General features: G+C 41.6%; 2 protein-coding genes across 2 annotated transcripts; one reads left to right on the top strand and one right to left on the bottom strand.

Moving 5' to 3' along the window:
• Positions 1-204: 204 nt before the first annotated feature.
• On the top strand, positions 205-9,295 carry etfdh (electron transfer flavoprotein dehydrogenase). The gene is made up of 13 exons (XM_061787296.1): positions 205-454; positions 1,856-2,014; positions 2,987-3,216; positions 3,537-3,618; positions 3,790-3,908; positions 4,244-4,321; positions 4,402-4,548; positions 5,547-5,687; positions 6,877-7,020; positions 7,358-7,532; positions 7,772-7,954; positions 8,017-8,238; positions 8,718-9,295. The coding sequence occupies exons 1-13, from the start codon at positions 424-426 to the stop codon at positions 8,879-8,881; spliced, it is 1,875 nt and encodes a 624-aa protein (XP_061643280.1). The 5' UTR covers positions 205-423; the 3' UTR covers positions 8,882-9,295.
• On the bottom strand, positions 9,089-14,978 carry ppid (peptidylprolyl isomerase D). The gene is made up of 10 exons (XM_061787298.1): positions 14,785-14,978; positions 12,781-12,921; positions 12,602-12,708; positions 11,976-12,164; positions 11,247-11,369; positions 10,413-10,519; positions 10,184-10,343; positions 10,017-10,103; positions 9,875-9,917; positions 9,089-9,497 (listed from the first exon to the last, which is right to left on the bottom strand). Exons 1-10 carry the CDS (start codon positions 14,867-14,869, stop codon positions 9,409-9,411), a joined length of 1,131 nt encoding a protein of 376 aa, XP_061643282.1. The 5' UTR covers positions 14,870-14,978; the 3' UTR covers positions 9,089-9,408.
• Positions 14,979-15,083: the final 105 nt, after the last annotated feature.

Below are 15,083 nucleotides of genomic sequence, written 5' to 3'. Positions count from 1 at the left end.
TTAAACAGGGCGCCACGGGGGACGAATGGTTAGCGCATCTGCCTCACAGTTCTGAGGACCGGGGTTCGAATCCTGGCCCCACCTAAACTCTTAGCCTTTATTGTGGACACTTCCTGTATTTTCATGGGGGGGGGGGGGGGGGGTAAATCCTTTTTATTTTGAAGGGTAGTGGATATGACGTAGTTGCTCCGTCGCCCTTTCAGTGAACTTTTCAATGGCCTCCCCAGAGAGGTATGCGTTTTGTAATGTCATCAGATTTGCGCGTGCGCAGTAATTTTGCGTTTTGAGATTTACGGTGTGTAGACGGTACCTGCTTACATAATCTAATTATCGGTCACTACGGGACAGTAGGCCGCTTTCGGCTTCTCGTGCCCACGAAGAGGAGAACTAAACTAGCAGAAAGTGACGCGCAGCTGTGACGAGATGTTCCCTGCTAGCAGATACTCGAGTAAAGGTACGTTTGGCTAGCGGCAAGCTTGACCTGATTCGTTGCTAATTCTCCGAAACGTGAGTATAAACCATGTTTTAGACGCGTAAACCGCTCTGTTGAACGTAATAACATTTACTTTACTGTTTTTCTTGATTTCATTGTGTGTAAAACTCGCAAAAAATGCTCGTGTCTGTGTTAGCATTAGCGTCTATTTTAGCACCAAGCTAAAATGTAGGGTAAAGTTCATGGGAATGTCGGTCATCTTCCTCCACTTTGCTTACATAACACTTGTTTTCTTACGTGAAATTAATGAGGTCAATGAAGTAACTACATGTGTTGGTTATTTTTTTAATTTTTCTTCACGAAATTAGTTCTTGTAGTCTCATGTAAAGTTATCGTTTTGTAATGTGACACCTGCAAAGTTATCAAATGCGTTGTTTGTGATTGTGGTCTGTCGCTGTGTTATCTAGAGATGGGACTAAGTCACATGTGCAAGTCAAAAGTATATAGTCTTAACCTTCACGTTTGTAGAAAATCCCAAGTTGCTGAAGCAAAAAACAAAAAAAAAACATGCAAGTCAAGTGAAGTCTTCAGAATTTCATGCAAATCAAGTATTAAATTATTAATTTAGATGAAGAAAGTCATAATCATGCTCAGTAATAACATACTTGTACACTAGCCACCTACATGCACTCAGTACTTGTGTTAGAAGTTGTGAAGAAGTCCAGACTTATGAAATCCGACCATTTGTCCATGTTCTGTTATATTCTATATCTATTTTGCACAGCATGATAAAAATACGTCGTCATTATTAATTTACATGAGAAAAATAAACCTAACAAAAACATGGAAAAGTACCAAATAATAATAAACAACGAAATACAGAGCTAGTAGCACCCTCTTGTGAACACTGTATCCTGTAAATATAGAAATTTTATATTTGTTTCTTTATTTTTAAATTGTTTCAGCCCCTCACCGAAACCGTTCCACATTCTCATCCCACAGAATGAATTACAATATATTTTCATATTTGTACAGATTCTGTTCATTTGAAGTTATGTTCCGCCTCTAAGCTTTTTCCGTTACCCCCAGGGTACGGTATGAGTGTCATTACATTATTACAATTGCTTACAAATCTTCTATTTTAAGTTTTTTAAAGCAACAGTTAATTTTATCTCCTGTGTTACATTGATGATATAGTAATATTTTACTGCACAATCGCGTATCATTGACAAAGTATCGCGATGATATTCTCTGTTGTTGTCGTAGGACAGTTGCATCACGTTTTCCACACATTGCTCTCGGCGGACTTTACAACCGCTAGAATGTCCCCTGATCCCAAAATGGCTACCTTTGGTCTGGTCTAGTTGGCAAGCAGCTTGAAGTGATTTTGACTGTTGTGTTCCCCCCCCCTTCCACGCGTAGCCCACAGGTGTATCAGGGCTTTGAAGACTGCGCAAGTAGAGCATGCCTCACCTCAGCTGTACACCACGTTACACAGACGGAGCTGCTCCTCGGTTTCTACGCCTCGCATCACAACACACTACACCATCCACTCCCGGGACAAAGATCCAAGATGGGAGGGTAAGTGACCATTTGGGGGGGGGGGGGGGTCTTTTTACGGTGGAGAGGGTGACCACAAGCGGATAAAAAAAAATATCTGCACCTCACATGTATATTTTCTATTGGTATTGTTGTTTTATAATGAAAAAAATATGTTGTATCATTTTATCCTTTTTCATAACTGAAAATAAATAAAAACTACCCCTTCTAAGATAGTTTGTGTTGAAAGGGGAGCGAATTGCAGTTGAAATGTACTGTCAAACTAAACATCAAACAAATAATTACAAACAACCACATAGTTTTGCCTTAGGGAAGTCTGTTTAGCTTAATACTAACAAACAATGCAAAATGCCATTGACGGGCTAATGAATAGCATCAGTGTCGTGGTGTTATCACCCTTTAAGTAACAGATATTTGAACACAAATGGTGCATTAACACATGTAGACAGACAAGTTAAAGGTGCGCTTCCATCAAAATCCATTGTTTTCTATTGTTTTATGCTTAACATGGGTCAAAACATGACCTGGTTTAGGTTTTACATTATGCGGCTTGTTGACTGAATGCAAAAGCCGATAAAGGGCATAAGGTTTGCAAATAGTGATCTCAGGAAAACTGGCTGAGTGACAACGTGGGTGTGTCACGTGCAAATTTCATGGGGAAAGACGATTTGAGTGTTGCCCGTCAATGAACAATTTCAACTCATATCTCAAGGCACCGCAGTGCTTCTGTTGTTGTGCTATGTCTCGGAGGGTGCACGAAAGATGTTTTTTTTTTTTCAGCGTCGCAGCTAATAATTCAGCTGTAATTGTTGGGAAGTTTCAGGAGATTCACCTACTGTTCCCGACTTATCCCAGTGTCGCAGTCCACAATCTGTATCATGTGTTTCATAATTTAACACGCCCGTGGCCAAGCTGATGTAATGAGCTGTCAGTCATTCAGCATATGTGCAGTAAGTATAAAAAAGCCATTAGTGATGTGTAAGTCATCCTCAGGCGTGGAAATGGAAAGGTTTACGGATGAGGCAGACGTGGTGATCGTCGGCGGTGGTCCCGCCGGTCTTTCGGCCGCCATTCGCCTGAAGCAGCTGGCTAACGAGCAGGAGAAGGAGCTGCGCGTGTGCCTGGTGGAGAAGGCGTCTCAAATGGGGGCGCACACGCTCTCGGGGGCCTGCCTGGAGCCCAGCGCGCTGCACGAACTCTTCCCCGACTGGAAGGAACGAGGGGTGAGGATCTGACGGAACGCTGGCTTGAAACTGCACTTTGAAACCCTAACGATTGTTCGAAACTCTAGTTTGATGCTCTGTCTTGAAACCCCTACTTTGAAACACTAACCTTAATTTGGCACCCTGATGAAACCCTGCTTTAAAACACTAACAATAGCTTGACACCGTAGCTTGAAATTCTACTTTGAAACCCCAAAAAAACATGCCTTCACGTGGAATTAGAACAGTAACTGGAATGTATTTTGTTTTTTTAACTTCACATTATTAACCAAGATCTTGAGGTACGTATCCATGTGTTTCCTGTCTCTCTTTTGCCTCAGGCTCCTCTCAACACACCAGTGACCGAGGATGTCTTCAATATTTTGACAGAGAAGCACAGGATCCCCGTTCCCATGTTACCAGGTATATTTCATGAGCAAATGTCATGTTGGTGCATGTATGAATTGTTCCAAAAACAATGGATAAAAAAAAAAATTATATATATATATATATATATATATATACATATACACACACACACACACAAACAAATGTCTATTTTTATGGTTCGGCGCATGTCCCTGTGTCGGTCAGGTCTGCCCATGAGGAACCATGGCAACTACGTCGTGCGTCTGGGCAACTTTGTCCGCTGGTTGGGCGAGCAGGCCGAGGAGCTCGGAGTGGAGTTGTATCCTGGTTACGCCGCCTCCGAGGTCACAGCAGCAACCATTTTAAACATGTTTTTGCTTTGAATTAAATCCAACACAGGCTTTTATTTTTTTCAAACAAAAAATAAACATCAGTTGTAGAATAATGATGTCTTACAATGCAATCACTTTGTTTACACAAATGCTGATTTAAAAAAAAAAAAAAGATAAAAGTGAAAACTGGCTTTAAACCCTAACCCTTATTTGAAAGTGTAACCCGGACTTGAAATTCAATCTTAAAATACTAACTTAAAATGTCTTAAGGCTTACAAACCTCATTTGAAATCTGAATCCTAGAGAGAGAGAGAATTTTTAACTTTTTGTCTCTTGTACGGCGAAAGGTTTTGTTCCACGAAGACGGGAGCGTCAAAGGAATTGCCACCAACGACGTCGGCATCGCCAAAGACGGCTCGCCAAAGGTACCGAAGAAGCGCACACCAATTTCTTTTGGCTGTGTATGGAATTGTGGTCACTCGGCGTGTGTTTGTGTGTTGCGTAGGACAACTTTGAGCGGGGGATGGAGCTCCACGCGAAGGTGACGTTGTTTGGAGAGGGATGTCACGGCCATCTCGCCAAGCAGCTATACAAGAAGTTCAACCTGCGCGAAAACTGCGAGCCGCAGACTTACGCCATCGGCCTCAAGGAGGTAATTGACACCCCAGCAGCTCAGAGGTCATGCGGTTCAATTATACGTGCAAGATAAGAAACTGACCAGTTAAGTTGCCTTCCCGCTGGCACATATTAAATAATAAATATTCATGTGACTGACTGCCATTCACAAATACATGAAAAGCATAGCAAATATTTCCCTGAACAAGAAAACGACAAAACCGTTAACCTTACTTTTTTCTGGGCAATTTTATTTGTGTAACATCATTCATATAAAAGGCCAATCCATAGTGCTTTCTAGATTTCAATACTTTATTATGAAACCTTTTTAGTAAATATTTAGATAAAATGGGGGGGAAAAAAAGAAAAACTCTACATTTCATGAAATGGTTTCCTCCATATTTGTCTTTTTGTGAAAATTATGTCAGAAGATATTTGGATTGAAAACAGAAAAAAAATTAATGATTTTATTTTTTTAAACTCACAGAAGTTTGTTTGTTCCCTCAATGTTTTTTGCATAAAAAATAATTTGTCGATAACACATTTCATGTCATTTTTAATATTTCAGAAAAATAATTGGATGGAGAAAAAAATAATCTTAATATATGGTTTCCCAGTTTTTCCTTTTGCAGCGAAAATATTTTGATAAGAAAAAAACAATTACATATTTTTTTAGATTTTATTTGCATGCAGTAAAACTGCATACTTTAGTTTGGCCTTTTATTGTGGGCAGAACCACAATAAGTGTGGGAAATGGTGGTCAGACTAGATAGTCACTGTCCAGAAAATCTATCTATAGATGTACAGCATATAAATATATATGAGTGATGTAATCAACACTTGTTCTTGGGTATTGTGCAATATCAAGTCACTGGAGTGCAAGTTCATACTGCTGATAAAAAGGCATGCGTGCTGAATTATTTATTCCAGTGATGTCCCTTTGCAAACCAGTGGTATACATACATATCGCCGCCTTGGCAATAAAGTCATCCTTCGCATGACAATAACTTATTATTTATTTTAATAATAAAATAGGTGTGGACGATTGACGAAAAGAAGTGGCGTCCTGGCCGCGTGGAGCATTCGGTGGGCTGGCCTCTCAACCGGAACACGTACGGCGGTTCCTTCCTGTATCATCTCAACGAAGGAGAGCCTCTGGTGGCTCTGGGCTTTGTGGTGAGTTGCAATTTGTGTAAAGCAGTGTTTTCCAACTTTTATTGAGCCGAGGCCAAGGTCATGCTAGTTAACAAAAACCAACAAAAATACCCAAACAAAAAAAATAATATATATTTTTTAAATGGTATACTAAATAAAATAAAAACGTGTTTGTCTATTTATAAGAAAAATGCATTTTGTTTTAGTCTTTGTCAATTAATTCCACACATACGCTTTTAAGGTTCATTTTAAAGGTTTTACGACAGCTGTATGACCGTTCTGTACATCGTGTGCCCTGCGATTGGCTGGCAACCAGTTCAGGGTGTACCCCGCCTCCTGCCCGATGATAGCTGGGATAGGCTCCAGCACGCCCGCGACCCTAGTGAGTAGAAGTGGCTCAGAAGATGGATGGATGGATGTTTACAGTGTGTTTAAAAAGTGTGTTTAGACCATTTTCAATGTTGAAAACAATGTTTGTCTTTTTTATTCCATTATTATAATTAATTTTTGAGACATTTTATCATTATTTTTTGTTCACTTATGTTTGCAATGTCCTTACAATGTATGATCGTATTAATTTGTTTTTATGAATGTGCTTTCATAAATCTGTATTGCGTATTTTCAACTATTGTGCTGGAATGTAACTCCCGCTATGAATGAGGGATCTTTTCGGACCAGTTAAGTGACACACTCAAGTGTTTGGGAATCACTGCTGTAAAGCAAGAACATTAGTATCCATCCATCCATTTTCTGTACCGCGAATCCTCACTCGGGTCACGGGCGGGCATGCTGGAGCCTATCCCAGCTATCTTCGGGCGAGAGGCTGGCTACACCCTGAATTGGTCACCAGGGAATCACAGGGCACATAGAAACAAACAACCATTCGGACTCACATTCAAACCTACGGGCAATTTAGAGTCTTCAATCAATGCATGTTTTTGGGATGTGGGAGGAAACCGGAGCGCCCAGAGAAAACCCACGCAGGCATGGGGAGAACACACAGGTGGGGCCGGGATTTGACCCCTGGTCCTCAGAACTGTGAGGCAGATATGCTAACCAGTCGTACACTGTGTCGCCACAACACTAGTAATTTTTTTTTTTTTTTTAAGTATAAATTTCATAATTTTTTTTCCTGAACCATAACAAACATTTCCTTTTATAACACCAGTGATATTTTTGAAATGCAAATGGTAATCATGGTTGTGCAAAGGTGGGTCTGGACTACTCCAACCCTTACCTGAACCCCTTCCGGGAGTTCCAGCGGTGGAAGCATCACCCTTTCGTCACACCCACGCTGGAGGGAGGCCACAGGATCGCATACGGAGCCCGCGCCCTGAATGAGGGCGGCTTCCAGGTAGGCATTGAGCTGCAAAAGAAACTCATTGACAAGACATGGCCACATTTCAAGATGATGTCAAACTTTGACACCAAGATCTGACCACACTGGCAAAAAAGCTTGGCAATTTAGTGTCGCCCATCTGTCTGTGATACCTGATTCCAGTCTGGGCTCATTTGGCTGAATTCCATAGTCGGAGTTTCTTAAAGAACAAGCTCTGGAATTTGCCCAAAATGTGTGTGTGTGTGTGTATATATAAACAAAAATATATTTTTTTGGGGGGTGGGGGGGAGAAGCAAATTATACATGCGAAATTATGGTAAAAAAATTTTGTGGTTCTTCTCTTCCGGCTCAGTCTGTTCCTAAAGTGACGTTCCCAGGCGGCCTTCTGATTGGCTGCAGCCCCGGCTTCATGAACGTGCCAAAGATTAAAGGCACCCACACAGCCATGAAGAGCGGTATGCTGGCAGCGGAGGCCATTTTCCCACGAGTGATGGCGGTGGCCGAGGGGGGGGAGTCGGAGACGGCAGGTATGAAATACAGTTCATTTGAGGTGCAAAGGCCATTAAATATGGTGAAAATATGGTACGGTAGAGGTCACAATATGGTACATTAGAGATGAATTAAACCATTAAATATGGTACGTTACAGATGCTTGGACCATGAGATGGAAAATTTACAATAGAGGTTCACAGACAAGTGCAATCAATCAAATATATAAATATGGTATGTAGAACCATGTCAATGCATTTTAAATATGGTCCATTAGGTCTGCACATTCCCGAGTACGCCGAAGCCCTGAAGGCGTCCTGGGTGTGGAAGGAGCTCCATGCTGTGAGGAACATCCGTCCGTCCTTCCACAACTACTTCGGCCTGTACGGCGGCATGATCTACACGGGGATCTTCTATTGGATCCTGAGGGGCAAAGAGCCGTGGACGCTCAAGCACTGCGGTGCGTCAGTATTTGCGTAGCTATCGTACGAGCCCACCTTATCCGGTTTTGGTTTGTGTCAGGCCGTGACGCCGACCAGCTGAAGCCGGCCAAAAACTGCACGCCCATCGAGTATCCCAAGCCTGACGGAAAGATCAGCTTTGACCTGCTGTCCTCTGTGGCGCTCAGTGGCACAAACCACGAAGGAGACCAGCCCGCACACCTTACTCTCATGGACGACAGCGTGCCCGTCGACAGGAACCTCGCCATCTATGACGGTCCCGAGCAGCGCTTCTGCCCCGCAGGTAAAAATGCTGTGTGCACAGACCATGAAACATGGTGTAAAATATGGTTGGTGCATTAGAGATGCACGGCTCATAATTGTGGTCTCAGTACAGTACATTAGAGGTGCACTGACCATTAAATATGTAAATACTAAATATGGTATGTTAGCGGTACAGTCTGGTAAATTCAGTATTAATAAGGTACTTTAGAAGTGCACAGACCGTTAAATATGGAAATCTGCTATATTAAGGGTATGGCCCGTGAAATGTGGTTTTAATAAGAGGAGTACAGAACTTCAAATATGGTATAAATGCAATTAGAAGCGTATGAACCATTAGATAGTATACATTCGGGGGTGCTGACCATTAAAATGTTTTGCACAGACCATTAAAACCCATTCACTGCCATTGACAGCTATATCCAGTATGTCAAATACGGCAGTGAATGAGTTTTAAATATGGTGTGAATCCGGTACTTAAAGAGTCCCGTCTTTTCCCAGGCGTGTACGAGTACGTTCCCGTGGAATCGGGCGACGGCATGCGGCTGCAGATCAACGCTCAGAACTGCGTACACTGTAAGACGTGTGACATCAAGGACCCCAGCCAGAACATCAACTGGGTGGTCCCGGAGGGCGGAGGCGGACCGGCCTACAACGGAATGTAAATGCAGCTGCCCGGCCACCAAATTGAGGAAAATATGGTTCACTTGAACCATGACTGAATGAATATTCAGTGCCTCGCTTAAGTGAAAATGTGCCTACTGTTGCTGTTATACAGTCAAAGGTTTGGAGTGTTGCACTTTCTATGGGATGGAAAAGTGTGTCCAAACGTTTGGCTGTTAGTGTACAGGTAATAATTAACACAAATCATGTTTAAAGAGCTTGGACTTTATTAATTCATGATGCGACACTACCGCTGTCCAAAACAGTGACGCTTGAACATTTCATTTGCATAAAGTGGCCTTCAGGAATATTAAATAAGGACTTACAGCAAGCGTTTTTGATAAATTATTCCAGGTACATTTTGCTGTACTGTACATAATGTCACATCAGTGAATAAACTACTCGACTGTTCTGTACTCACTGAGGACCTTTTGATGCATTCAAGGACATTGCTACAAGACAGCGGCAGCGTTCAGTGTAGAAAACTCCAGGACGAGGTTTGTTACATGAGGAGGGGCGAACGGTGCATTCAGGCAAACATTTTGGCGTAGATTTTCTTTTCTCGCTCTTTTTCCTGCTGGACTTGAAGCTGCACGCGCTTCATCTCGTTGCTGATGGCTGCCAGAAAAGGGAAAGGCGTCAGTACTTGAGGGGAGTAGTGACGCTGCTGGAGCGGGCGTTAAATGTGATTTCAGGAGGCTATGCTAGAGGTGCACGGACCATTCAATGTCAACTAAACATGGTGGCATTAGTGGTGCACAGACCAAATATGTAAATAATGAATGATATTACAGCAGCGATTTCCCAACCACTAATCTGATTACACTTGGTGCAATACTTATTTACTACAAATGTATGCCAGTGATGTATAGTGACAGGCAGAACAATAAAACAGTCTTCTCTGAATAAGGTACATTACAGGTGCACAGACCTAATTATCATTACGACGGTGACGTGTTTATTTAGCAGTTTGTAAACAAGGAAAGAAAGCTCACCTTTGTCCTCTGGAGCTATTCCCTGAGCTGACTTCAGATCAGTCTGAAAATAAGAATGAGGACTTAGCATAGCTTTTAGCATTTGTGACAACAACCTTCGACTGGTTTTGGTGCTTAAGTAACACCATATTGAAAAGGTTACCATGGCTTGGCTGTACTCCTTGAGGCCCTGCCAGGCCTGCGCCCTGCGGAAAAGAGCCTTGGTGTTGCCTTTGTCCAGCGCCAGAGCCTACAAATACAAAACACGGCACAAGTGAGCACACTCGTGGTGTACTAGCGCCATCTAGTGGATGAAAGCCAACACCGGACCTCGTTGCAGCTGTCCACGGCCTCCTGCCACAGCTGCAGCTTCAGCTTGCAGGCGGCCGTGTTGAGGTAGCAACTGAGCACGGCTGGCTCCAGCTTTTTTTGCACCGCAGACTCCTCGCCTTCGTCGTCCTCCAATACTTCGCCGCATACTTCCAAATACCTGTGGAGAGAGGCGTAGTTGACACCATTTTGTCTTTACCCATAATACAAGGGATAATTAGAGTTGAACCTAAGAGCTTTGCTGTATTTGTTGACAGCGCCATTCCAGTCTTGACTCTTAAAAAGGTTGTTTCCAATCTTCTTAATGTCCTCGGCCACAGACATAACTTTGTCCACCTGGGGGGGAAAAATGTTGGAAATAATCAATTTTGTGGGACGTTTAAATTAGCAAAGTGAACCATTTTGTTTTATTGGGTGACTATGTACCACATGCTTGTGCTACAAGTACATTACAACTCTTTTTAAAAGAGCAATTTAAATGTGCACTACAATCTGTAGTATTATGTAAAAGACTAAATGAGCAATCTATGTTGTGCCATTGTGGTTTGCACTTAATGATATTACGATTATTTTTTAGGGAAAAAAATAATTTCAGACAAATTTATGCATGCTATAAATTTGCTAAATTAATACTATTTTAAGTGTGCATTCTCTGTGCACCAGTCTTTATGGTATTGTGTAAAAAATAAAAAAAAATATGATTTAAAAAATAAACATTTGAAATAAAAATTTGTTGCGTTGTCTTTTAAATTAGCAATTTACAGTGTTAAATATTTTTCGAAAATATGTAATAGAACTATATATGATTTATGTTTAATTGCAGAAATCCTTAAAATGTATTGTTTTTAAATAAAAATTAGCAACATAATGGAAATAGGATTGATACGTTTATATATAAATGTAATAATCGTAATCATGGAAATACATTTATTTAATTTCTTAACTGCACAAATGCTCATTTAAATGTCTGTTTCATAATATTAATAATGCATTATTGAATATCTACACTATTATTTTAAATGAGTATTTTGACGGTTAAAAAAAAATTTCTTTGCCAACATACATCTTTGAAGTCAACATCCGAGTCCTCTGGAAAGTCGTGATGGGCGTCTCCCGTGACGTCGCTCGGGGCGACGCCCCAGCTGTCGCCGTCCTTGTGCTCGCCGCAGTCGGCAATCACGCAAGGCTGAAAGGAGAAATCTCATATGCTGCTTTTAAATATATTTTGGCTATGTTCGCACTGTAGGTCAATTCAACATCTTTTGCCTAATGTGACATGCATCAGATTTCCCCCCCCCCCCCCCCCCCCACATCATTGTGAACAGTACAATGCTGATTTTACCCCACCCTCCCCAGATCCGACACAGGCCTCTTTCATGTGGCTGTAAATGTGCATCTGATGCGAGTGCTGTCTGGACACTCAGGTCGCGCTCATCCGACCTGTGCCATCAAAAGTCACAATTGTTCGATAAAACAGACGTGTGACAAGAAATGGCGGATGAAAGAGCAGAAAACAGTGGCTAAAAGATGCTGCTTTCGAACTGAAAGAACTGAAATGAAAATCTCTGAAATTGCCACAAATGCGTCAGGACAGAGCGCCTCGTGTGGTGTGCGCTTGTGCGTTCACTTCGGGGAAGCATTGTGTCTACATTAGAAGTCTTTTTTTATTTTACCCATATAAAAACATCGGATTTAACAAAAAACCTGAATTGGGCATCGTGCTCTGCAGTATGAACTTGAACATGGCCTTTGAGGCGGTCTCAATTGGCGTGCAGTTGTTTTTTTAATTTACCTTCACGGGAGCGTCGTCGTTGGTGTCAACGGCGTCCAGCATTTTGACCACGCCCATCCCCTTCAGCACCTGTCCGAAGACCACGTGCTTGCCGTCCAGGTGCGGCGTGGGCACCGTGGTGATGAAGAACTGCGAGCCGTTGGTGTTGGGCCCCGCGTTGGCCATGCTCAGCAGGCCCACTTGGTCGTGCTGACAACAACATCCACACAAGTTTGTTTTTATTCTGTCTGCTGGATCACTGCCCCACTTGGCACGTTTGCATAAGGATCTTTGGGTGCAAAGTCTCTCCGGAATTTCCACTCACAACCCAGCATAAAACTTAGCTCCTCTTTGATATGTATCATGTAACGTACTTCCTTGACTCCAACCTGTACTACTTTCCTAATCAGACAGGGCTTTGGCAGCATCTTAGGATGTTTCAGAAAGAGCACAAAAACTGAGTAAGTGCATTTTTGAACGAATACGTAAACATACTTAAAATAACACAAAAATTATGTTTTAAAAAAGTAAAGCGCATGATCAATTTGAACACAGCTTCAAAGAAGACGCTTATATATTGTGTTGTTGTGCAAAAAAGCTTTTGCATTTGAAATATTTACTGGTGACGCGGTGCGCTTTTTCTTTACCTTGTAGTGGAAGTTTTCATCCTCAAACTTCTCCCCGTAGATGCTCTCGCCGCCGGTGCCGTTCTGGTTGGAAAAGTCCCCTCCCTGAATCATGAACTTCTTGATAACTGTGGAGAAAAGCCCAGAAATAAAAACACAATAATCGAAAACATCACGCTAAATACGCCAACGCCACACACTTCTGTGGAAGGGGCATCCTTTGAAGTGCAGAGGTTTCCCAGTGGATTTCCCCACCCCTTTCTCTCCCGTGCAGAGGGCTCGGAAGTTTTCCGCCGTCTTGGGAGTGACGTCGACGAAAAGCTCCAGAACAATTCGGCCGGCTAAGGAAAGAGTGAAGAAATAAATGACTTATCAGACACTCGCGTAAAAGCGCCACATTGAAAGACTGTTTCGTTTAGGCTTAACACCCTCTGGGAGGTATTAATTTAACAATCTATTTATTAATGTAAGGGTTGTTTACATTGGCGGAACCCTGCCCTAGCATTCGGCTTGTGTCAATCAATCATACCTGAGCTTTATTATTTTTGGTACAAGGCCAGAAATTGATAAATGACGAGCCAAACACTTCAATGGGTAACACTGAGATCCAGCGCAAGAGCTGCATTGAAATACTGCCGCGTTTAGACTTAGAATAAAACAAAATTGCATTTGGTTGCAGCTTTAAAAAAAAAAAATAATCACATTAAAAGGTTAGTTCAATAAATTGTTAAATAAGGTGCAGTTACAGGGAGTCATGATTCGTGCATCAGTCTTTTCACAGCCATGGGGGACACCCTCTTAAAAGGTATTAATGTAACAATATATTTATTAATGCAACTAGGGTTTGCATTGGCGGAACGCTGCCCCTTGCATTCAATATATCGTTTGCGCATCATCGTCACCGCAATGTACATGTGCGCAATAGTCACATCGTAATCCTGTAATGTACCTTGCCTTCAAATTATGTCTTTTTAGTGGGGGGGTTTCTCCCCAGAGTGGCTTGTGTTGCAGTTTGACAGATGGCGAACAATTCTCCAAATGAGAGGAAAAACACACTTGCTTTAATCTGTCACCCCCAATTGTAGTTTACTGTAAAACCGACACATATAACAAAGAATTTAAAAAAATGGACATCAGCTATGCTCATGCCAACATGCAGTAAGGTGAAAAGCCATAGACATGCTAATGTGAAATTAAGCACCGATCTTATAATTACAAACCTTGGGGCCTACGGCTACTTTGAAGGGACAAACCTGAGTTGTACACAGCGTGTGTCGAGTTAACTAATGCACTGAACTACAGAATGTATGGTATGTTAAAACGTTGATGAAAAACAAATGATTAGTGTTAGGAATGTGCTAATTGCTCCACAGTACATAATATAGTATAACTAGGCATGAAAAGAAATTATTTTAACTTTAAGTCTGGCAGGACAATTAACCTGCTCACGACAGAGTAAATTAGATATAATATAAGTAGACCTCAGCATACGTCTGTACTCAACTGAATAGTGTTTTTCTACTGAAGCTATTCCAAATTGTTGGAACAATAAATCAGAGAGGGGAAAAAGAAATGTGTGCTGGTTTTCACGTCTGTTTTGTTTCCCTGTATTTATTTATATAACAATATTCTATCACCACATTGGGGGGGGAGGGGGGGATTGCAATGTCATCGTTTTCCAGTCTCGTGCAGCCCGAGTAAAAAAAAAAAAATCAGAGCTCATTTGTATTTTTTGTACAACGCCAAGAATACTTCATTCATTCATTGCTCTGAAAAATGAAACACTTCCCTAATTATTCATAAGTGAGCATTATAATTATTGCACAAGGCCAGAATTTTCAAAGCAACTCTTGTATTGGACCTCATTGTGTGATTTTGTAACCGTTGTGTATTCCTGACAATACGTGCACTTATATCTGAACATTAAATAGGAACGCTAACTTGATATACAATAATCGTTAAAAGATATTACGATTACATACCTTGCTAAATTTCTCGAAATATAGAAATATTCAACTTGGAGCAATTCGTGCTCGCCACTAAAACCCATAAAATATAAATCCTTGCTTCTATTCAAAGAAAGCTAGTTTATTCAATGAGCACAAGCGACGCTAAGCTAACGAGGCTAGCGGCCAACCACGACATTTACAATTTTAAATGACATTTTTTGTTTAATTATATTTTTTTTTTGAACCGCTCCTTACCTCTTGCGCTGCCGATGTCGACATCGAGAAAAACGCGAGGGTTTTCAGAGTTGGACGGCTTGTTGGTGGGCACCGGGTGAGACATTTTGGAACACTTTATTCCAACCGTTAGCTTGAGCTAAATTAGCTTCGCGGCAGTCGGTCGGTATGTCTGGGATGCGGGTGTCATCGAAAAGTCTGGAAATATACCGGAAATGAGCCCAGATCCGGTAGAGGCCATCGAAATAACAGCTTTACTGCATTTCAAAATAAAAGCTCAACAGCCGGACAGAAAATCTCAACTGTATTTGTATGTATCA

Source organism: Phyllopteryx taeniolatus, chromosome 10 (assembly GCF_024500385.1).
Source record: "Phyllopteryx taeniolatus isolate TA_2022b chromosome 10, UOR_Ptae_1.2, whole genome shotgun sequence".
NCBI lineage: Eukaryota > Metazoa > Chordata > Actinopteri > Syngnathiformes > Syngnathidae > Phyllopteryx > Phyllopteryx taeniolatus.
Note: the sequence above shows the minus strand (reverse complement) of the source record. Positions and strands in the feature narration are given on the sequence as shown.

Bases quoted from the DNA above. Each gene is read 5' to 3' on its own strand.
- ppid (XM_061787298.1), bottom strand. From the start codon at position 14,869: ATGTCTCACCCGGTGCCCACCAACAAGCCGTCCAACTCTGAAAACCCT. The intron at 9,918-10,016 runs GTAACCTTTTCA...TCTTATTTTCAG, and splicing joins AGGAGTACAGCCAAGCCATG to ACTGATCTGAAGTCAGCTCA. The intron at 9,498-9,874 runs GTGAGCTTTCTT...CTTTTCTGGCAG, and splicing joins AATAGCTCCAGAGGACAAAG to CCATCAGCAACGAGATGAAG.
- etfdh (XM_061787296.1), top strand. From the start codon at position 424: ATGTTCCCTGCTAGCAGATACTCGAGTAAAG. The intron at 3,619-3,789 runs GTATATTTCATG...TGTGTCGGTCAG, and splicing joins CCCCGTTCCCATGTTACCAG to GTCTGCCCATGAGGAACCAT. The intron at 7,533-7,771 runs GTATGAAATACA...ATGGTCCATTAG, and splicing joins GGGGGAGTCGGAGACGGCAG to GTCTGCACATTCCCGAGTAC.